The sequence below is a fragment of the Hypanus sabinus genome, chromosome 10 (assembly GCF_030144855.1).
Source record: "Hypanus sabinus isolate sHypSab1 chromosome 10, sHypSab1.hap1, whole genome shotgun sequence".
NCBI classification, from domain to species: Eukaryota; Metazoa; Chordata; class Chondrichthyes; order Myliobatiformes; family Dasyatidae; genus Hypanus; species Hypanus sabinus.
The window spans coordinates 74,065,842-74,091,100 of NC_082715.1; the positions used below are offsets into that span (position 1 = coordinate 74,065,842).

Here is a 25,259-nt window from a genome sequence, read left to right on the forward strand (position 1 = left end):
CCACAAACTTTATCACAAAGCCATCAATTCCATTATCCAAATCATTGACAAACAATGTGAAAAGCAGCGGTCCCTGAGGAACACCACTAGTCACGAGTATAAACTCAGGAGTTTTCTGCAGCTGTTTGAAATCCAAAGCAACACATACAAATGCGGGAGGAACACAGAAGGTCAGGCAGCATCTGTGGAAAGGAATAAAGTGTTGGCCTGAAATGCCGATTCTTTATTCCTTGCTGCAGATGCTGCCTGACCTGCTGAGTTCTTCCAGCATTTTGTGTTTACTGCTCCATTTTAAAGTGTTTTCTCCCTCGCCGCACCTTTCTAGTTGGAGAAATCTGATGCTGCCGTTCGACTAGTCTAAATCCAAGAGATCACATGTATATTTAGGTTCAGCCTGTGTGTTGGTAATAAAACCTCATAAAGCTCTTAATGGTGAGGTTATCAGATTAAAATATGAGTGTCCCATAGAATCATAGCATAGAAACAGTCCTTTCAGCCTACGACATCTACGTATGCTGACCATCGCCCACTTGCCTGCATTAATACCATATCTGTCTAAGCATCCCTAACTTAAGCATCTGATCAGATTCGAAACAATCAGTAAAATCAGTTGTGTCAACGACCAACATAATCTAAGGATGTGCAGAGGACAACCTACAAGTGTCACCATGCTTCCAGAGCTAAGATAGCTGGCCCTCAACTTACTAACTGTAGCCCATAGATTTTTGGAATGTGGGAGGAAACTGGAGCACCCAGTGGAAACCCACAGGGTCTTGGGGAGAATATACGAACTCCTTACAGGCAGTAGCAGGAAGTGAACCTCAACTGCAGGTGCTAAAACCTGTTGTGCGAACCACTATGCTACGCTACTGCCCATATTTCACATCCCTCTCTCATGTCACCCTCAGCCTCCTTCACACCAGAGAAAACAGTTCCAGCCTATCCAGTCTCTCCTGATAAGTCAAGCCCTCCAGTCCAGTTCACATCCTTTTGAATCTTTTCTGCACTCTCTGTAACTGAATCACATCTTTCCTGTAACGTGCTTCTCAGTGGTAGCTGTGAGAAGATGACCTGGCCTGGACAGCGGGGATCTCTGATGGTGAATGTTGCCTTCTTGAGGCAACACTTCCTGTTCACACTCCCAATGGTGGGGCAAGGTATGCCAGTGATGTACTGGGCAGAGTCCACTACTCTCTGCAGCTTCTTACATTCCTGAGCATTCAAATTGCAGCCAGTCAGGATAGTTTCAACAGTGCATCTGTTGCAGTTTGGTGACAATCCAAATATTGTGATCAATTACTGTGATTAACGTCACCCCTTTCAGTTGAGCTTTGGACTGGTGATGTTTATCTCTGAATAAAATAGCCATGTGACTTGTTCATGTCCTAATACTGTTAGAAAAGGTGATAATAATCTTTTATTTGAATAAACACAGAGGCAAATTTGGACTTTGCTCATTGGTAACTGTTCTGTCCTTGAGGTTACAGGGCGTTCCTTAGCCAGACTTTCATACCAATTTGAAGATTGGAGGCAATTTGCAGCAAGAAAGTGGAGGCTTTGGAAAGTATGTTCGAGAGGTTTACCAGGAGGCTTCCTAGATAAACTATAATGAAAGGGTGTCAAACTTGGGTTGTTTTCTACATATGTAGCAGTGGAAGATCAAGATAGAAGTTTAAAGATTATAAGAAGCATAAATAAAGTAGAAATGTCAGGTTCTAGATGACACACATTTAAGGTGGGGGGGGGGAAGTTAAAGGAGATGTGAGGGGCAAGTTTTTTACGAAAGGGTGGTGGGTGCCTTAAGGTTTTCAATGCCAAGGAAGGGATTGTGAGGATGAGTTCCCATTGCATATTAAATGCTCCCAATGGCGTATGTCTCAAATAGCTTTCGACAATCATGTCCAGCTCTTGGACTTCATGTGTGGTTTAGTTACTATTCTGTTGACAGGATAGGGGGCAAAAGTGGGTTACTGACGCCTTAAAATCAGTCAGTTGCTCCATGCAGATGGGGCTCATCAGCTGTGGCTGGCAGGACATCTGAGAGAAGGAAAACTGATCTTAAAACTCTGCTGCCTTTTGTCTACACCCACTCATGGGGAAGACTTCGTGAATAAACCCCAAGGAAAATCCAGAGATGGAGTCCCTAAGGCAGCCCTACATTGAGTTCAATGCTGACTGGCAACTCCTGAGAATCCACTGGTGCCAAACCATACTGGTCTCTGCCGTAGGGTCAGTTAGTTTGACCTCTGTGATTGGGAAGATGTTGGATTTTAATATTAAGGATGAGATCTCAGGGTACTTGGAGACACATGATAAGATAGGCTGTAGTCAGCATGGTGTCCTCAAGGGAAAACCTTGTCTGACAAATCTGCTTGAATTATTTGAAGAAATAACACAACAATGGAGAATCGGATGATGGTGTATACTTGGATTATCAGGAAGTCTTTGACAAGGTGCCACACGTGAGGTGCTTGACAAGTTACGAGCTCATGGTATTACAGGAAAGATGTATTAAAGCAGTGATTAGCAGGAGGCAAAGAGTGGGAATAAGAGGAAACTTTTCTGGCTGGCTGCCAGTGACTAGTGGTGTTCCACAGGGGTCTGTGTTGGGACCAATTCTTTTTACATTATATGTCAATGATGGAATTAATGCAAAGTTTGCAGCTGAAATGAAGATAGGTGGAGGGGCAGGTAGTTTTGAGGAAGTAGAGAGGCCACAGAAGGACTTACATTAGGAGAATGGACAAAGAAATGGAAGATGGAATACAGTGTTGGGAAGTGTATGGTCATGTACTTTGGTAGAAGAAATAAAAGGGTTGACAATTTTCTAAATGGAGAGAAAATCCAAAAAATTGAGGTGCAAAGGGACTTGGGAGTCCTTGTGCAAGATTCTCTAAAGGTTAATTTCCAGGTTGAGTCTGTGGTGAGGAAGGCAAAAGCAATGTTAGCATTCATTTCAAGAGGACTAGAATATAAAAGCAAGGATGTAATATTGAACTTTTATAAAGCACTGGTAAGTCCTCACTTGGAGTATTGTGAGCAGTTTTGGGCCCCTTATCTTAGAAAGGATGTGTTGAAAATGGAGAATGTTTAAAGGACGCTCACAAAAATGATTTTGGGATTGAATGGCTTGTCATATGAAGAGTGTTTGATGGCTCTGGGCCTGCATTTGCAGGAATTCAGGAGAATGAGGGGTGAGCTCATTGAAAGCTATTGAATAGTGAAAGGTCTTGATAGAATGGATGTGGAGAGGATGTTTACTATGGTGGGAGAGTCTGAGATCACAGCCTCAGGATAGAAGGATATCCCTTGAGAACAGAGATGAGGAGGGATAAGGGGAGAAGGCAGGAGAATGGGGCAGAGAGGAAATTTGGATCAGCCATGATGAAATGGCAGAGCAGACTTGATGGGCCAAATGGCTTAATTCTGCTCTGATATCTTATGGTCTTCTTTTGGATTCATCAGCTGCATGGAGAAGAGGAGTCTGCTGCATGGGCAATGGATTGCTCTGCATGGGGAAGAGGAGTCTGCTGCATGGGCAACGGGTTGCTCTGCATTTTGTGCAGCCCCAGCTTGCATATAACAGCTAGGATGCAATGTCCATGGTCGACCCTGACCAATGCAGGGCCTGAGGGTGGGTGCTTGGAACTGGTTACCCCAGGCTAGTAGGGGAAGCATATGTGATAGTTGGTCCAAACAGCCTGTTTGTGTGTTAGTTACAGTTGTAAAATGCTTCTGAAGATCTGTTACAAAATCTAAAAAATCTGGAAACTCTCAGCAGTTCAGACAGCAACTGTGGGGACAGAAGGATCCCAGACTCAAAATACCATTTCTCCTTCCACAGGTGGTGCCAAAACTGCTAATTTTTTTCCTGCAGTTTTAGTGCTTTTATTTTAGAATCTCAGCATTTGAATTTTTTAAAACTTTTCGATCACTGAAAATCAATTTCTTCTGTTTCCTTGTGTTAGTAGAAAGAAGCCAGTAGATGAGAAAAAACAGCCCTGGTTTTCATTGCCTAATAATGTACAAAGTACACAGTCATAGAGTCATAGACACTACAGCACAGAAACAAGACTATTGGCCCATGTAATCTGTACCAAACTGTTACTCTGCCAAGTCCCATTGTCCTGTGCCTGGACCATTACTCTCCATAGCCCTCCCTTCCATGTACTTTTCCAAACTTCTCTTAAACGTTGAATTCTGTCTGTTACTTCCACTGACAGCTCATCACCATACTGAGTGAAGAAGTTCCACCTCAAGTTCCTCTTAAATATTTCACCTTTCACCCTTAACCTGGGACCTCCAGTTCTAGTCGCATCCAACCTCAGTGGAAAAAGGTTATTTGCATTAACCCTATCTATAGCCCTCATGATTTTGTATACATTTATCAAATCTTCCCTCATTCTTTTACGCTCTAAGGAGAAAAGTCCTAATTTATTCAACCTTTCCCTATAACTCAAGTCCTCGAGTCCTGGCAACATTCTTATAAGTTTTCTCTGGATTCACTCAGTTTTCTTCAAGCATGCAATTATGGTATTATTCAGAGGGTTATCTAACTTCAAGACAAAACCTATAAGAAGATAGACATTAGGATTAGGAGTCAGCCATTGGGCCCATTCAATAATATCACAGCTGATCTAGCCATGGACTCAGCTCCACCTATGTACTTCTTCCCCATTACCCTGCTATGTAAAAACAATTGAAGTGTGCCTTAAATATATTTAATGAGATAGTCTCTACTGCTTCCCTAGGCAGAGAATTTCACAGATTCACTGCTCTCTGAAAAAAACATTTCCCCCCTTATCGCCATGCTAAATCTATTCTCCTGATCCATGAGGCTATGACCCTAGTTCTAGTCTCACGTACCAGTGGAAACAACTTTGTTGCCTCTATTTTATCTATCCCTTTCATAATGTTATATGATTCTATAAGTTCCCCTCTCATTCTTCTGAATTCCAGCAGTTAAAGTAATCATATTGATGAATGGTATTGTCTGCACCAGGGAATCTTCATTTCAAAAGTTTCGAAGGGTGGTGCTGCTGACCTGGCTGGTTTACGAGTTGGAGACATGGTGTTGGAGGTACGTCTGTGCAACTCTTTTCAAGATTCAGCATTCAGATTTGTTTAGTGTTATTTCTAATACACAATTAAAGGTGAACAAAATAATTGCTAAAAAATGCAGCACAAATAAACACAATAAGGTAAAAGACAATAATAAAAGTATAATAAATATAAATATATAAGATAGCTTATATGCACAGATTGATAGTATGTACATAAAGTGATGCTAGGCACAGCTTTAGCTTACAGTTTTACACTTACACTTAAGCTTACAATTTTAAAGCTTACACTTTAGCTTAAAGTTTACAGGACTTTTTACAGGGGTACCATCGAGAGCATCCTGACTCATTGTGTCACCTCCTGGTATGGGAACTGTACTTCCCTCAATTGCAGGGCACAGCAGAGAGTGGTGCAGACAACCCAGTGCATCTGTGGACGTGAACTTTCCTCTATTCAGGACATTTATAGGAGCAGGTGCATAAAAAGGGCCTGGAGGATCATCAGGGACTCCAGACACCCCAACCACAAACTGTTTCAGCTGCTTCCACCTGGCAAATGGTATCAAGGGCAGGACCAACAGGCTCCGGGACAGCTTCTTTCACCAAGCTGCCAGCTTGATCAAAAGACATTGATCTGATTGCATATCTGACTGTACATACATGAATAGAAAAAGAATTGTGTATACAATCTTAGTGTTTGGGCAATGTCCTCCCATATTTCCCTTCCTTATTGCTTGTACATGGCAACGGAGATGCAACATAAAGATTTTTACTCCCTCATGTTGTGAGATGGATGTAAGAAATAAAACTCTAATTCTAATAAGGTGATTCTAACAGGAAATGATAAAGTAGTGGTTGGAGGGGTGTGTTATTGAGTGGAGATATTGATCAGCCTTATAGTTTGGGGAAAATAACTGTTTTTGAGTCTGGTGGTCCTGGCATGGATGCTATGTAGCCTCCTCCCTGATGTGTGTGAGGCAGTCCATGAGCAGGGTGGGTAGGATCCTTCATGATATTGTTGGCCTTTTACCAGCCCCTTTCTGTAAATGCCCTATAATTATTGTTCTATTCCGTTAGTGGTAAAATTTGAGAGACATCCGCAAAATGGACCCTCTGTTCAATAAGGTCATAATTTCACAGATGTAATGAAATAAAATAAGGCTGCTATTATATAAGTTACTTCATAACAGAGATCACTGGAGGGCAGTTAAAACCTTTTGACTGATAATCACAGGGAAACACCAGTAACATTTGTACATAGCATACCCCTGGAACAATGATATGACAAAGACCAGATACATCAAAGTGCATCTGGATCAGTGAGTTGTGGGCATGCAATGTTGGTGCCAGAAGTGTGGTGATACTTGCAGGCTGTCCACCACAATCCTCACCAATTTGATTTGATGTAAATCATGCATTTTGCTGCATGCTTTGATATGTTGATGTACATGTGACAAATGAAGTTAAAATCTTTTCCCAATGACCCTCAGCAGAGAAGTGCCATAGAAAGCATCATGTCCGGATGCATTATGGCTTAGTATAGCCACTGCTTTGCCCAGGAGCTCCAGAAATTGCAGAGTTTGGACACAGCCTAGTCCATCACAATAAGCAGTGTCCACTCCATGGACTCTGTCCACACTTACTGCTACCTTGAGAAAGCAGCAAAAATAATCAAAGGCAGAGATCAGAGATTTTCTCTTCTCCTCCCCCACACCTTCATGAAAGCTTGTATCACCAGGATAAGGGGCAGCCTCTATCTCACTATTATAAGATTATTAAATGGACCTCTCTGACAAAGGACTCTCTATCTCCCAGTCTAACCCGTCATGACCCTGCACCTTATTGTTCAACTACACCACATTTTTACTGGAACTGTAAAACTTTATTCTGCACTCTTTATATCTTTTCCCCTTTATATTACCTCGGTGTACCTGCATGTTGAAATGATCTATCATGGATAAAGTTTTTCACTGCATCTCAGTACATGGGACAACAACTGGGTGACATGGTGGGGATACATCTCTATCAAAGGAGGTGTAAAGCACTCCATCCCTTCTGTGGGTCACCCTAGGGCAAGGTGTAGTATCTGAGCTCTTCTATCAGGGTCACGGGAGCAGGTGGTGGATGGCTGCATATCACAAGTCCTGGATATGCAACCACTGACACCAGACAGACAGTCTCTGAAGAGAATTGATCATGGCTGGGGCCACCCTTCTTGTAAAGACACTGCCCAGAAGAAAGCACTGGCAAACCACTTCTACAGATTTGCCAAGAACAATCATGATCATGGACAGATGGAAGACCATGATTTCCCATGTCATACAGAAGAAGCACATAATGATGATATGGATCAGACAACAATAAACCAATTACCATATAATCTGCCTTAAGGTCTAGCTATTTGCTGGGACACCAGCAAAGCTTCCATTTTTTAAATAGGAGCCTTGTCTATCCAATGACCAAGGATCAACTTAATTCACTATATATATTTATGTGTATTAGGATTTACTGTGGTGCGTAGTTCAGGGTGTGAGATGCAGCAATAAAAAAACAACATTCAACAATAATAAAGAAATATATAAAAATAGAGTTACAGTGGTTCCGGTTAATTGTGACAAATCAGGACCAGTACATTTTCGCTCAATTAAGCTGCTGTCCCAATTAGTCAAAGTTTCATGGAAATAGTTCAAAGGCATAAAAAAGACAGATAACTGTTTAACTGAGTAACAATGTATGTGTTTGAATGAAATACTGAACTAATTAGAACATTCTCAGCACCTCTACAGTACTATAAAACTGTGTATTAGTTCTTAATAGTTATCAATGGAGGAATGCATTTGCTGTAGAGGAATTCATCAGCGCAGACACCTAGTGTAGATAATGAACTGCCCTCATACAATACTTCAGAAAACTGCAACATCCGAATCTTCATTTTCGCTGTAACATTCAAAATAGTTGCTGAAGTAGTGAAATCTTTTCATTTTCACTTTCAGCCATTTCTAACATCTTCAATCCTGAATTCTTGAAACCACAGTCAGCAACTTGCATTCTTCTCACTAACTATCCGTGACAAAAATCACTGCTTTTTGAACACAGACACAAACAACTATTAAAAATTGATTGCTCTAAGCACATTGTAGTGTTTTACAACCATGCATGCAACTGACGCAAGTTGGAAACTGTTCGGCAACAGTCTCCTTCAGCAATTACATAACTGACATAGTGTCCCAAATAAATGAAGGGAATTGTTGCTATTTTCTCCATTTTTTTTGTTTTTTTAAGAGTTGTCCCAAATAAACTACTGCTCCGATTAATTGAGGGCTTAATTAAATGGAATTCACTGTATAGTTACGTAAATAAAATTAATTGGCCACATTTTACACTCAGGTTATTGCACTTCGACTTGCATCGTAGCCCAGTATGAAAATATGAATGCCTTTATATGGAAAAGCCTCCAAAAGTAATGGATATGGCTTGGTCCATCATGGGTAAAACCCTCCCTACCACTGAACACATCTACACGGAGTGCAGTCACAGAAAAGCAGTCTTCATCATCAAGGACCCCCACCATCCAGCCCATGCTCTCTTCTCACTGCTGCCATCAGGAAGAAGAAACAGGAGCCTCAGAACCCTCACCACCAGGTTCAGGAACAGTTATTATCCCTCAGTCATCACGCTCTTGAACTGGAGGAGGTAACTTAGCTCACCTACACTCGCCCCATCACTGAGATGTACTTACTTTCAAGGATTCTTTGTCTCATGTTTCTTTAGAAAGGGTAAGATGTCAGTAAGATGAAAGAGCTGATTGTGAACTTCAGGAAGGGTAAGACAAAGGAACACATACCAATCCTCATAGAGGGATCAGAAATGAGAGAGTTTCAAGTTCCTGAGTATCAAGATCTCAGAGGACCTAACCTGGTACCCACATATTGATGCAGTTATAAAGAAGGCAAGACAGCAACTATTCTTCATTAGGAATTTGAAGAGATCTGGTGAGTCAACAACTATACTCAAACGCTTTGAGAGATGTACCATGGAGAGCATTCTGACAGGCTGCATCACTGTCTGTATCTGACTGTCTAGAATGGGGGTGTGGGGAATTGCTACTGCACAAGACCGAAAGAAGCTGCAGAGTGCTGTAGATTTAGTCAGCTCCATCTTGGGCACTGGCCTCCAAAGTACCCAGGACATCTTCAAGGAGTGGTGTCTCAGAAGGGCAGCATCTATTATTAAGGACCTCCAGTACTCAGGGCATGCCCTTTTTTCACTGTTACCATCAGATAGGAGGTACAGAAGCCTGAAGGCACACACTCAGCGATTCAGGAACAGCCTCTTCTCCTTTGCCATCCGATTTTTAAATGGACATTGACCCGTGAACAGTATCTCACTTTTCAAATATATATCATTTCTGTTTTTTGCATGATTTTTAACTATTCAATATATGTATATTTAATTGCTTTACTTATTTATTTGTTTTTTCTATATTATGTATTGCATTGAAATACTGCTACTAAGTTAACAAATTTCACATCACATGTCAGTGATAATAAACCTGATTCTGATTCTGAGCTATAAAGAAAGCAAGATAGTGGTTATATTTCATCAGGAGTTTGAGGAGATTTTATTTATCACATAAAACACTTGAAAACTACAGATGTACTGTGGAGAGCATTCTGACTGGCTGCATCACTGCCTGGTATGGTGGGGGGCGGGGGGTGCTACTGCACAGGATCAAAGTAAGCTGCAGAGTGTTATAAAGTTAGTCAGCTCCATCATGAGTAGATCCTCCATAGTATCCAAGACACCGTCAAGGAGCGCTGCCTAAGAAAAGCGGCTTCCATCATTAAGACCTTCACCACCCAAGACATGCAATCTTCTCTTTGTTACCATCAGGAAGGTGGTACAGAAACCTAAAGGCACACACTCAGTGATTCGGGAATAGCTTCTTCACCTTTGCCATCTGATTTCTAAATGGACATGGAACCCATGAACACTACCTCACCACTTTTTATTAAATATCTGTTTTTGCACTACTTATTTTAACTACTTAATATTCATGTATATACTTACTGTAATTCAGTTTTTTTTCTATATCCATCATGTATTGCATTGTACTGCTGCAGTGAAGTTAACAAATTTAATGACATATGCTGGTGACATTGAAAAGGGCCCATTACATTTAAACGAGTTCAATGTGCACATTAACTTTGGAGCTCATTTCTGGTCTAGTCAGGCATATTGCTTTACTCACATGTGGAACCCACATTCTGCATGAAGGACACCAGCCACAGTTCGAACTTCCCCCAAAGACCATCTTGAACAAACTGGCTAACTAAGTGGCATTGGCACTTCCTCCTTGGAGCCATTTGTCTGTTCAAAGCATTTCTTACAGCAGGGTCTCTCCTTCAAACAGCATTCTGTGGCATCTTCCCTTCTGCCTTGCTCCACAGCTCCCGCCAAAAGACCCAAAACTAGACTACTGTCCTTAGGAAAACTGATCCTGCCTGGCTCTCCAGGATCTTCCACACGGCGGAAAGTTACAACATGTACCAAGACAAACCTGGTTGCTTGGACACCATGGTTTCTTATCTTTAGCCAAAGCCAAAACACTTCTACTAACAGGGCACAATGCTTTTACAAAAAATGCTAAAATAAAAAATAGCTCACAGAACAGTAGTAGAAATCTCAGCCAGGGCATTACATACATATCACTCTATCTATCTATTTACTTATCTACCTATCTATTTATGTAGCGGAGGCCTCACCAGGAGCACCAGGTATAGTAGATGACCCCTACAGACTAATGGGTGAAGTGTTGCCTCACCTGGAAGAGGGAGTGAGGTCTGAGGCCAATCAGTCTCGATCACATTGAGTGTTGGGTGGGCTTGAGGGACCAAATGCCTTACTCCTGCTCCCACTTCCTTGTGTTCCTCTGTTAACAAAATTTCCACTGTTTCAGGTCAATGGAATAAGCTTACAAAATGTTACTCACCACGAAGCGGTGCATGCCCTGAGAAATTCTGGCACTGTTATTAAGATCCTGATTCTGAGGAACAGGGCTGTGACCACTGGCACCAATGAGATCCCCACCTTGAGGAATAGTGACGCATACACCACGCCACCCGACTGGACTGAGGTGCCCAACGCTGAGGCACTGGCACCAGAGGATGTTTTCCCCGAAAAGAGGACATGCAATGGACGTAACTTGGTAAGTCAATCTTATTCATCTGTGATAAGAAGATTAATTTCAACATTTGGTTTCCTCTGCACTCTCTAACAAATTTGTCCTATATTTGTCCATTTGTAACATTTACATCAATACATGCAGTGAAATATCATGTTTGCATTAACGTCCAACGCAGTCTGAGGATGTGCCGGGGGCAGCCCACAAGTGCCATCATGCTCCTGGTACCAACAAAGCATGCCCACAAATTAGTAACCCTTACTAACAAGTATATCTTTCGACTGTGGGAGAAACCAGAGTACCTGTAGGAAGCCCCCTTGGGCATGGGGAGAATGTATAGACCCCATCCAAGTAGTGATGGGAACTGAACTTCAATTGCTGATGCTGTAAGTGTTTTGCTAACCACTATGCTACCATGTTAATTGAGCACCAGTAACTATTACAATCCTTCTTATTCAATCTTTTTATTAAGTTTTTCAAAAGTAAGTACATGATAATCATTGTAGTATAAAGGGAGAGGGATTACATTGTTGGTAATTAACATATGAACAAAAAGCTGTAAATAGCACCGATATAATTGACCTCCCAAACCCTTGAAACCCAAAATAATAAAAAAATAAAAAGATGGAAAAAAACCCTTGTGAAATTGGAAAAAAAAACTAAATGAAACTAAACCAAACTAAAACAAAACAAAGCTGGGCTATTCAATTATATCAAATAAAATCCTTAATGTCGTTAACTCCACTCCTCTACTCAAGTCAATGAATAAAATAAAGGAATCGGAAAAGGTCAGATTATATTCAATGAAAGCATTGAATAAAAGGCCTCCAAGTTTCTTCAAATTTAACTAGGGACCTAGGGGTCAAATGTACCACTTCTAATTTTTTTTAAATTTAAACAAGATATGGTTTGGGAGAACCATTGAGATGTGGTTGGAGGATTAATCTCTTTCCAGTTCAATAGAATAGATCTTCTAGCCATTAAGGTAGCAAATGCAATCATCCACCGAGCTGGAGAGGGCAAATCAATCGTTGGTAAGCCAAAAATTGCAGTAATTGGATGAGGTTGTAAATCCTTATGTAAAATTGTAGAGAATTTATCAAAAATATCTTTCCAAAACATTTCCAAGAGAGGAGAAGACCAAAATATATGAGTTAAAGAGGCTACCTCAGAATGACATCTATCACAGATCGGATTTATATGAGAATAAAATCAAGCTAACTTATCTTTGGACATATGTGCCCTATGTACCACTTTAAACTGAATCAACGTATATTTAGCACAAATAGAAGAAAAATTAACTATTTGTAATATTTGAGAACGCTCGAAAAATTTAATTTTAGTTCGCAATTTATATCTTGGGTTAAATTGATATATTATGCCCCTGTGGCTTCGGTACTTACCAATAATATAAGATCTCCTTTTTTTCCGTTATTTCGCGGAACTAGGCAAGGTTGTCCTCTTAGCCCACAGTTATTTGATATTGCCCTGGAAACTTTAGCTATTGCTATTCATGACTCACCTTCTATACTTGGCATCTCACGTGGGAATGTGATACATAATTTATCATTATACGCAGATGATTTGTTATTATATATTTTGAATCCTGAGAAATCCATGCCGGCTGTTTTATCCTTGCTCACTCAGTTTAGTAACTTTTCTGGTTACAAACTGAATCTTAATAAGAGTGAACTTTTTCCTTTAAATATGCCAGTTCCAATCTATAAACATTTACCATTTAGATTAGTTACGAATTATTTTACTTACCTGGGCGTTAAGATTACTAAAAAACACAAGGATTTATTTAATTTTTTACCTTTAATTTATCAGGTCAAACAATCGTTTACTAAATGGTCCTTATTGTCTATGTCATTGATTGGCTGAATTAATGCTATAAAAATGATTATTTTACCTAAATTTTTATATCTTTTCCAAGCAATACCAATCTTTATTCCTAAATCCTTTTTTGATACTATTGACTCTAAAATTTCACCTTATATATGGCAGAATAAAAATCCTAGACTAATTAAAAAATATTTGCAGAAATCCAAGAAGAGTGGTGGCTTGGCTTTGCCGAATTTCAGATTATATTATTGGGCAATCAATATTACATATTTAATATTTTGGACATATGAAGTGGATTTGAATGTTAGTCCTCATTGGGTTAATCTTGAATGGAATTCGGCACAAGGATTTTCATTTGCTTCCATCTTAGGGACTTCACTTCTAGAGGTATAAAGAGGTATACTTCACTTCTAGAGGTATACAGGGGTATACTTCACTTCTAGAGGTATACAGGGGTATACTTCGCTTCTAGAGGTATACAGAGGTATACTTCGCTTCTAGAGGTATACAGAGGTATACTTCACTTCTAGAGGTATACAGGGGTATACTTCGCTTCTAGAGGTATACAGGGGTATACTTCACTTCTAGAGGTATACAGGGGTATACTTCGCTTCTAGAGGTATACAGAGGTATACTTCGCTTCTAGAGGTATACAGGGGTATACTTCACTTCTAGAGGTATACAGGGGTATACTTCACTTCTAGAGGTATACAGGGGTATACTTCGCTTCTAGAGGTATACAGAGGTATACTTCGCTTCTAGAGGTATACAGAGGTATACTTCGCTTCTAGAGGTATACAGGGGTATCACTTCTAGAGGTATACAGGGGTATACTTCGCTTCTAGAGGTATACAGGGGTATACTTCGCTTCTAGAGGTATACAGAGGTATACTTTGCTTCTAGAGGTATACAGAGGTATACTTCGCTTCTAGAGGTATACAGGGGTATCACTTCTAGAGGTATACAGGGGTATACTTCGCTTCTAGAGGTATACAGGGGTATACTTCGCTTCTAGAGGTATACAGGGGTATACTTCACTTCTAGAGGTATACAGAGGTATACTTCGCTTCTAGAGGTATACGCTTCTCTCTAAGTTGGATAAACAACTGGTTAATCCTATAATTAAACATTCATTATGAATATGGTTTCAGTTTTGTAAATTCTTTGGCTTGAATAAATTTATTTTAACAAGTCCTATTATATTGACTTTTTTCTTTCATTCCTCTGTCATGGATCAAGCCTTTATAGTTTGGAAAATGAAGGGTATAATATGTTTGCGTGATTTATTTTTGGATAACTGTTTCATGTCTTTTGAACAGTTGTCTAATAAATATAATTTGTCCAAATCCCATTTTTTTAGATATTTACATATTAGAGATTTTTTTAAATATGAAGTTACCAACCTTTCAGATTTCATATTCAACTGATATCATGGAAAAAAATTAGGTTTAAATCTTTATCAAAAGGGTTTAATAGCAATTATTTATGGTATGATTATGAATATACAGCCAGATATATCTGATAAAATTAAAAACGAATGGGAGAAGGAACTTTAACTTTCTGTACCTATAGAGAAATGGGAGTACAGTAACTATTACAATCTATGCTTCTGAACCTTGCAGAATAATATCTTCACACATGAAGAACATATTGAAGGACATATATGCCACCATATACAACCCTGAGATTCATTTTCTTGTGGGCATTTACAGTAAATACAAGAAACACAATAGGATCAATGAAACACCAGACCCAACAGGATGGACAAACAACCAACGTGCAAAGGACAACAAACAGTGAAAATACACAAAGAAATAATAATAATAATAATAATAAAAAATAAACAAACAATAAATATGAACAGACCATAAGATATAGGAGCAGAAGTAGGCCATTTGGCTCATCAAGTCTGCTCCGCCATTCAATCATGGGCTGATCCAATTCTTTCAGTCATCCCCACTCCCCTGCTTTCACCCTTTGATGTCCTGGCTAATCAAGAACTTATCTATCTCTGCCTTAAATACACCCAATGGCTTGGCCTCCACAGTTAGTTGATCCTTTCTGAAATAAGGAGCCCAAAACTGCACTCATGAGTGCCTTATAGAGCCTTGACATCACATCCCTGCTCTTATGTTATACTGTAGAAATGAATGCCAACATTGCATTTGCTTTCTTCACAACTGACTCAACCTAGAGGTTAACCTTTAGGGAATCTTGCACAAGGACTCCCAAGTCCCTTTGCATGTCTGCATTTTGAACTCTCTCCCCATCTAAATAATAGTCTGCCCATTTATTTCTTCCACCAAAGTGCATGACCATACACTTTCCAATATTTCATTTGCCACTTCTTTGCTCATTCCCCTAAACTATCTAAGTCTCTCTGCAAGCTCTCTGTTTCCTCAACACTACCCACTCCTCCACCTATCTTTGTCCATATGGTCTTATGGTCTAAATTCAAGAGCATGAGATGAAGAGTCCTTTAAAATGAGCCAGTAGGTTGTGGGAACAGTTCAGTGTTGGGGTGAGTGAAATTGAGTGAAGTTATCTACTCTGGGTCAAAGGCCTGACGTTTGAGGGGTAATAACTGTTCCTGAACCCGGTGCTGTGGGTCCAAGATTTTTTTTGGGTATACATTTTCACCTAATTTTTTTTTACATGTTTACACTGTATGATACTAAAAGTTCCCATGAACACACCGATTTTAAAGGGATCAGCAAAAACATAAGCGTTTGCGAACTTATCTACAAACGCAAACCCGGCTAGTTCTCAACTAACACACACAGAATGCTGAAAGAACTCAACAGGTCAGGTAGCTTCTATGGAAATGACGTTCCGGGCTGAGATCCTCCTGACTCCTGGGTTTCCAGGCTCCATTCCCGGCCCTGCTGCAGGTCCGTCCCACAGCCGGGACCCACGCACACTCTGCAACACCGGCTCGCTTCCCCGACTCAAGAGTGATGGAAAGCTGGACTTTTAGAGATCTCCAAAACAATCAGAAGCCTGATTATCAGAGTTTTATTGTTGCAGTCTTTTATTCTGATAATTGTTGAATGTTGTTTTGTGTTGCATATTGGGCCTTGACCAACGCATCACAGCAAACTCCTAATCCGTGTAAATGTATATGGCGAATAAAGATGATCCTAAATCTGTGGCGATAAGTTACTTTCTGTGATGATTACGTTGAGGGAAATGATTGATTCCTTTGTCAAGCCCACTAGATGGTGCTGTGAGTAATACAAAATCCAATCAACAAGGTTAAAATCAGGTTTAATCTCGCTTGCAAGTGATGTGAAATTATAAACATAGGAGACTCCCCCTTCCTTTCCAGTCTCCCGGGTGCTCCGGTCCCCCCCCCCATTCCAAAGACGTACGGTTTAGGATGAATGAATTAATTTGTGGGCATGCTATGTTGGCGCCAGAACATGGTGACACGAACATGGTCAGCACAGTCTCGGCTGATTTGATTTGAACCAAGCGATGCAGCTCACTGTATGTTAAAATGTACATGTAGCAAATAAGACTATTTTCCTTTTTAATCTAATGTGGAAATCAGTTTTGCAGCAACAGCGCAGTGCAAAACATTAAAAATTATAAATCGCAATAAATAAATAGATAGATAGATAGATAGATAGATAAATAATTGATCGATCGATCGATCAATCAATCAATCGCGGAAAAAATAGATTAATTCATGAGTTCATCGACCGGTCAGAAACTGAAGGGGAGTTGCTGCTCATAACCACAAAAACTCTGGAGATGCTGGAAATCCAGAGTAACACACACAAAATGCTGGAGGATCTCAGCAAGGCTGGCTGCATCCATGGAAAGGAACGAACAGTCGACGTTTCGGTCCTGATGAAGGATCTATCTCCAGCATTGTGTGTGTGTGTGTGTGTGTGTGTGTGTGTGTGTGTGTGTGTGTGTGTGTGTGTGTGTGTGTGTGTGTGTGTGTGTGTGTGTGTGTGTGTGTGTGTGTGTGTGTGTGTGTGTGTTACTCTGTTCGCTCCCCGTTCAGTTATAATATCACTGAACTGATACAGACTGTGAGGAGGTGTGTATACATGTATTAACAACAGCTCAATTCGCCCTTCATTTCTCTTTTATTAGGGATCTGTGACCTCAATGAATCGCAGCATTAACTCTGCTCACAGGACATCGCAAAAGCGCAACTCACTCCGTGCCGTGAACCATTCCATGCCAGTGAGTAGCTGTGGGTTTTACTTATTGGGAATGTAGAGGCAGGGTTGGAAGAACAGCACCCTTCATTGTCCTAGTCGATAATACTGGTGTTCCACCCTGTTCTACTTGTTATAGTGCAATGGTACTTTCCTGATGTTAGGAGATCTCGACACAGAACACAAACAGTAAAACGCAGCAGACAAGTGACTAGGCGCGGGTATAATTCTCTTCAGAGCAACACCCGCATTGCGTTCAAGTGTAAAGTCGTATTAGAGAACAAGCGGGGCTCAAAGTCGTCAGATTTACGAGCTTCAGAAATCCGCTTCTTTTCCTGGACTGCGTGTCCTGACAACCACCACAACAGCGTCGAACCGCTGACCCGCCAAAACAGGTGGCGCGGATCCCTTCCTGCAGTAGACATCCGATATCAGTCACACACACAGGCAGTCCTCCCCATACGCCCACTCATACACACAAGATGAGACCCCGTGGTATTACAGGAAATACGCTGGAAGATTGGCTGAGTGGCAGGAGGCAAAGTATGGGAATAAAAAGGTCCTTTAACCGTTGGCTGCTGATGACTTGTGATGTTCCACAGGGGATGGTGTTGGGTCTGCTAAATTTGACATTATATGTCAAAGATTTGGATAACAGAATTATTGGCCAAATTTGTAGCCAACTTTGTGGATGATACAAAAATAGGTGGAGGGGCAGGTAGTGTTGAGGAAGCAGGGATTCTGCAGAAGGACTGGACAGATTAGGAGAATGGACAATGAAGAGGCAGATGGAATAGAGTGTAGGGAGGTGTATGATCATGTACTTTGGTAGAATGAATAAAGGAATAAACTATATTCTATACAGGGTGTAAATTCTGAAATCAGAAATGCAAAGAAACTTGGGAGTCCTCATGCAGGATCCCCGAGGGGTTAACTTGCAGGTTGAGTCAGTGGTACGGAAGAAAAGTGCAATGTTAGCATTCAGATTGAGAAGAATAGAATACAAAAATAAGGATGTAGTTTATAAGACTTTGGTCAGACCACATTTGGAGTATTGTGAGCAGTTTTAATTCCCTTATCTAGAAAATATGGAGCCCAGAAAGGATGAGCTGGCATTGGAGAGATTTCAGACGAGGTTTGTGAGAATAATCCTGGAAATGAAAAGGTTAACGTATGAGAGTGTTTGATGGCTCTGAGGCTGTACTTGCTGGAATTTAGAAGAATAGGAGAGGGGAAATCGCATCGAAACCTATCGAATAAAGAATTGCGTTGATAGAGTGGATATGGAGAGGATTTTTCCAATACTGGGAGAGTCTAGGACCAGAGAGCACAGACTCAGAGTACAAGGACATTCCTTTAGAACAGAGAGGAGGAGGAATTTCTTTAGCCAGATGTTGGTGAGTCTATGGGATTCATTACTGCAGATGGCTGTGGTGGCCAAGTCATTGGGCATATTTACAATGGAGGTTGATAGCTTCTTGGTCAGGGTAAGATTGTGGAGTGAAGGAAGGAGAAAGGAATTGAGAGGGAAAATAAATCAGTTGTGATCGAATGGCAGAGCAAAATTAATAGGCTCAATGGCTTAGTCTGCTCCTATGTCCCATGGTCTTATGGCTCCCTGTGGGCTATCTACAAATACATTGTAAATCTGTGCACAGCAAACAGCTTGATGGTTTTATGGCATAATTTCCCCACAGCCACACTGGAGAAAAATTGCTATAATCCTAAATAAAACAATGTACTGCTGTAGAAGTAAGACACTCTAGGGCATGGGTTCCCAAACTGGGATCCACAAACCCTTTGCTTAATGGTATTGGTCCATGGTATAAAAAAGGTTGGGAACTCCTGATCTAGGGGCTCCCGATGAAAGAGCTCATCTCTGGAGTCGTGACTGTTAGCACAAAGGCCATGGGTTCAATTCATGGTTGGATTTAATTGTTCATCTGGTGCCCCCAGGCTGCGTTGTGTTTTTGGTCATGTGTACGATGGAGGTGAGGAACTGCTCCCATGTAAACCTTGGCTGTAGGCATGTAGGCGCAGACAGCTCATGGATTATAGTTTATACTGCACAGCGAGGAATTAAATATATTTAGTGTGCACAATGCATATGGTGGTGCCATCGGAGAGAGTTCAGAACTGAAATAATTCAGAGTCATAAACACAAGAGATTTTGCAAATGCTGGAGTGACACACAGAAGGTTGGAGGAACTCAACAGGACAGGCAGCATCTTTGGAGAGGAATAAGCAGCCGTTGTTTTGGGCCGAGAACCTCCATCAGGGCTCAGATTTGTTTATTGAATTGATATTGTTTACTCAGAGTCAGGTGAATTCGGATTTAGATTTATCTATCACATGTACATTGAAACATACAGTGAGATGTGGTAACAACCAACACCCGCTAGGGATGTGCTGGGGTGGGGGGAGAAGACCACAAGTCTGTGCCACACATTCCAGCGCTAACAAAGCATGCCCACAATAAAACAACAGCAAAACAAAGTTCTTTCCTCCCTCCCCACCCATCTGCATACAGACAGTCCTCCAAACCCAGGACAGTCCTCTTGGCCTCCACTCTCCAGGCTTTGGCTTCGACCTGGACTTCCGAATGACCTTCAGGCTCTGATCCTTGTTATCAAACCCCAAACTACCTGATCATGAGACCCTGAATTCCTGTCCTCGAGCTCTGGACACACTGACTGACCAGACCTTGTGTCTCCTGCTCGCTTGGACATCTGATTCCAGGACTCATTGATCTGGGCAGTCCGACATCCATGTCATATTTGCCATATTCCAGTCAAGACTGAGCCTGTGTACAACACTCCTTCGGTTGACATCTTGTGGATAGATCACAAAACCATATATTTCACTTTTTTTAATGTCTTTTACGTTTGTTTTTCATCTTGAATGTGATTCTGGAACTGTTGGAACCCGTGATTTGCAGTTTGGAGATCATTTGGCTGTTCCAGAGCTTTACAGTCTCTGAGGGGTCTCCGGGAGGCAGAGGCAGTGTGCAGAAGCTCATGCAGAAAAGACTGCAAGCCGATGTTTGACTCCATTTTGCTGATTAAGGCTTCTATTCTTCGCTGATTAAAGGGACGAGGGAGATTGAAATGTTGGCTGCCTGCCTTTTTATTGCTTGGGGATTGCTCTGCTACCTTAAGAGAGGAGAAAGCCCTTTTATCGTCGGTGAGATCATTCTGCCTTGAGAGGGGAGACTGCCTTTTTATCGCCGGTGAGATCATTCTGGCTTGAGAGGGGAGACTGCCTTTTTATCGTTGGTGAGATTGTTCTGGCTTGAGAGGGGAGACTGCGTTTTTATCGTCAGTGAGATCATTCTGCCTTGAGAGCGGAGACTGCCTTTTTATCATCGGTGAGATCGTTCTGCCTTGAGAGGGGAGAATGTGCCCAGGTTTTTTGTGTTTTGGATGTGGGCTTGGACTGTGCACTTTTTTTCAGTCTTAGCATTTTTTTGTATTCTCGCTTGATCTTCCTCATTTTTTTGTGTGCAGTAGAGGGGTATTTGGGGGGGTTTGGGTCGATGTGCCTATTCCATTTTTGTGTGGCTTGGAGGGATTTGGAGATTGATGATCATGTTGTCATTCATTTCTTTCTTGGCTTCGTGGCTGTCTGGAGAAGAAGAATTTCAGAGTTGTATACTTTGACAATCTTTAAGAGTATCTGACATTCGTAAATGTATTCAACTAGAGAACTGTTTTATGATTCCAAAGTGGTAGAATAAATACCTCCATATTTCAGTGCTATTCTTCCAATTGATGCAAACAAGCCAGTACCATGCTTTTCACATAATCACCAAGCAGAATTCTACCTGTTTTTATAAGGTAGATGATCACGAATTAATTTAACTCCATGAAATGTGCAAACAGTGCAGTATGACCAATTTGTCAAAATTGAATGAATTGAAAGTGCGTGTCTGTTGGGAGTTAGAGATTGACTCATTCGAGTGATCATTTTAGTGTAGAGGTGGGAAGGGTGCCAGCTATCAGATTGGGGTTCAATTCCTGTTGCTGTCTGTAATGAGTTTGTACATTCTCCTTTGACCATGTGGCTTTCTTATGGTGCTCTCCTCTCCTGTTCCAAAGACATACTCCTTGGGTTAGTGACAGTAAGTTGTGGGCATGTGATGTTGGCGCCGGAAGCATTGCGACACTTGCTGGCTGCTACTCAATGTGGTGTTGATCACTGATGTACTGTGAATGATGCGTTTCACTCTATGTTTTGATGTTTCGATGTACATATGATGAAGTGAATCTTGATAAACATTGCATTAAGTGGCAATTTGTAAAATTTGAATTGAAAGGAAGGGTTGTGTATGGTGGGGGAGTAGAGAAGTTAGCTATTTTAAATCATCATTACATCTTCCCCTAAGATTGAATTTCTTCACAGATTATGCAATAATCGATTGAGTTATGAAAGGCATGTGACCATGTAAAATGTTTAAGCCGAAGTTTGTAAATTGAAAATATATGAGTTTGGCATTTCAGTTCAATGTGCTCTTACACTGAGAGTGATGAGCACTATCACTTACTGAAAAATGCATTCAGTGGCCACTTTATAAGGCACTTTTATTATTTGTTAATGCTCATATCTATTCAGCCAATAATGTGGCAGCAATACATAAAAGCATACAGACACCTTCAGGAAGTTCAGTTGTTCAGACTAAACATGTACAACCGTCTCTAGAGCTTACAGAGAATTTTGTGAAGAACAAAAAATAGTGCTTCCTATACCTAACAAAGTGGCCTCTAAGTGGTTGTTCCTGGTCAGTTGGTGTAGTGCATCCATTTCAAGGTTTGATGTGTTGTGCATTCAGAGATACTGTTCTGCACACCACCATTGTAACTGAGTTATTATCACCTTCCTGTCAGTTTGAACCAGTCTGGCCATTCTCTTCCGACCTCTGTTTTTAGCAAGATGTTTTCGCTCACAGAACTGCTGATCGCTGGATTTTTTTTTTTGCTTTTTGTACCATTCCTTGTAAACTCTAGAGCATGTTATGCATGAAAATCCCAGTAGATCAACAGTTTTTGAGATGCTCAAACCTTCCCATTTGGCACCAACAATCATTCCATAGTCAAAGACACTTAGATCACATTTCTTACCCATTCTGTTGTTTGGTCTGAACAACAACTGACCCTCTTGACAATGTCAGAATGCTTTTATGCATTGAGCTGCTGTGACATAATTGGCTGATTAGATATTTGCATTAATGAGCAGGTATATTTACTTTACTTAAGCCTGTCACTCCTACTGGAGCATAAGCTAATGACAGCAGCTCAGCAGAATCCCCTATCCTGTGCCTGTCTTTCAAGTAGTCCATGCCCAACCACCCTCCTTTTGCAGCTGGGCTTGAGACCATCCATGGCAAAGTTTAGCAGGTACACAGGTGTACTGTACCTAATAAAGTAGCCAATGATTGTAGGTCTTTTAATTGTGTATGTTTTTGGTATTGGGAATAATGTGATTTTGTATACTATTCTTAATTTCAATATTTGTTTTCCCTCCTTGTGTGTATTTCAATATTTTTGCCTTGACACCTGTACCTCTTGTTTCGTCACCTCCTCTCTTGATCCTTCTTGTGTGGCCAAGCTCCCTCGAATTGTTCTGACTCGTCCTTCGACTTCTGATGAAGAACTGGACCAGTTGGCATTAGAGAAGGATGAACATTGTCCAGAACGGTCCAAAAGCCCAGAAGCTATTGACTATTCGGACTATTTAAATAGTGCATTTTATCCACCCTAGGAAGGTCCTTCTAATGAAGAATTATTTCCTGCAGAGATTCACCATTTTTCACTAAAGAAAAAAAAATGGCCTTACTTATTCTGCAGATCATTATTTAAGAGTGATTTGGAAGAGGACTGTTTACAGCACTTGGGATAGTTTAATATTGGAACACATTTTTCTGTAGGTCAAGATGTTTCAATATAACTAACAAATTAAAGGATCTATTCCACAATGAACAAGCAATAGACACTGAGCAATGTTTACACAAAATATACAGTATGTCACTAAAGTGCCTCATGTACTTTAAGGTGATAAATCCATTAACCTCCAGTCACTAAATACGCTTTCTTGTTTTGAACCTTGAAGTGTGGATCAGAAAGACTCTGTTGGATTCTGATGTTTATCCAAGATTCTTTTGGAAGTGAAGAAATAGACACAAACATTGTTGCTTCATGATCACTTTATTAATTGCTAAAGGAACAAAGAGTTGAAATTGAAAATGGACAGCAACAGAACTCGAGTAGGTGAAGCGAGAGAAGTAAAGATGGTGGAGCAATGTAGTCAGCTCTTTCTACACTATGGATCAGAAACATTGCACTGAAATCTGTAGTTAAGAGTTAACTAGTTGGAGCCCCGATTCAAATAATCCAATACCAGGAGAAGCTTCCAAAATCATACAAATGTAACTGCTAGTGGACACACTGAACAATTGCATATATTGTACATACTGTGACAACTAGGAAATATACTAGTCAGTTACTTGTATATTGATGGTTATATGAAATACAAGTAGGCAATTAATTGTTAAGCTGAAAAGATAGTGACAATTAAACAGCCTAACCCAACAGTTCTTAAACAAATTACATTCAGGCTTATGCAGTGATTTAAAAAAACTGCTGCATGAACTCAGCAAGTCAGGCAGCACTTTTGGAGGGGAATAAACAGTCAATGTTTTGGGCCATGACCCTTCATCAGGGCTGGAAAGGAAGAAGCCAACTATTCCACTCCTCCTCTCCTTTCACCTACGTCCACTATCCTCTCCTATTAAATTTCTTCTTTTATCAGCCTTATACCTCTTCCACAGTGTAACTGTGTTTGGGTTCTTGCACATGGCTGCTGCTCTGCTGAACACTGTGCTATCTACACATCAGGTGAGCTGATGCTTTCCCAACTCCTCTCAACCCATTCCCTAACCAGACACCCCATCGTAGATGCTAATTGACCAAGGGGGTAAGTTAAAAATAGAGAGGCAGGCAAAAAAGTATGAATATCAAAGCATCCCAAATAAATAAGGGATACTCAATAAAATGAAAGTACGTACAATGAGAATTGTGACCAATGTTTCATTTCTTCCAGCCTGGGATCTTTTTATCCTTTTAATATTTCACCAGAACTGATTTTTTCTTTCAATAAACTGTAGCCATTTTAAACAAGTAAGTCTGTCTTCTACGTGAGTTTTTTTCCATTTTAAATACTTATGCAGTCCATACAATACATGACTTGCCTGCAGAGCTGACCCAGCAACAACAAGGCAAAAGTAGTCCAGGACTAAAGACTCTGAAAATAAAGTATTTAGTTTAAATAGGTATACCTTGCTAAATCAGAATCTGGAATTAAAACCAAGTAAGTATCGCGATAGTGTAATGGTTAGTCTAACACCCTACAGTGCCAACTGTAAGATTGCGGGTTCAGATGCTGTCTGTTGAAACGTGTTTTAAAATGCAGGTTGAGTTGATGGTAAGGAAGGCAAATGCATTCATTTCAAGAAGGAGTGATGGGTTAACATATGAGGAACATTTGATGGTTCTGGGCCTATACTTGTTGGAATTTAGAAGAATAAGGGGGGGGGGGAATCTCATTAAAATCTATCGAATATTGAAAGACCTTGATTGAGCACAGGATGTTTTCTATAGTGGGGGAGTCTAGGACCAGAGGGCATAACCTCTGAACAGAAGGATGTTCCTTTAGAACAGAGATGAGCAGAAATTTCTTTAGCCAGAGGATGGTGAATCTGTGGAATTCATTGTCACAGCCAACTGTGCAGACCAAGTCACTGGGTGTATTTAAAGTGGAGGATGATCGATCCTTGATTAGTCAGGGCATCAAAGATTTTTGAGAGAAGGCAGGAGAATTGGGTTGAAGGTGATATTAAATTAGCCATGATGGAATGGTGAAGCAGACTCAATGGGCCAAATGGCCTAATTCTGCTTCTATTTCATGTGGTCTTATGGACGTAAATGTATAATTGTATCTGAT

At 40.6% G+C, this 25,259-nt stretch overlaps 1 protein-coding gene across 1 annotated transcript in view; it reads left to right on the forward strand.

Annotated features, from left to right (window-relative positions):
• The window catches only part of LOC132400758 (tyrosine-protein phosphatase non-receptor type 13), a 54,378-nt gene extending 29,942 nt beyond the window's left edge, over positions 1 to 24,436 (forward strand). Inside the window, exons 5-8 of the mRNA XM_059982084.1 lie at positions 5,003 to 5,080; positions 11,020 to 11,268; positions 17,197 to 17,289; positions 22,869 to 24,436. Coding sequence (XP_059838067.1) covers positions 5,003 to 5,080; positions 11,020 to 11,268; positions 17,197 to 17,289; positions 22,869 to 23,021 — 573 coding nt within the window. The 3' untranslated portion in view covers positions 23,022 to 24,436. The remainder of the gene's footprint in view (positions 1 to 5,002; positions 5,081 to 11,019; positions 11,269 to 17,196; positions 17,290 to 22,868) is intronic.
• Positions 24,437 to 25,259: the final 823 nt, after the last annotated feature.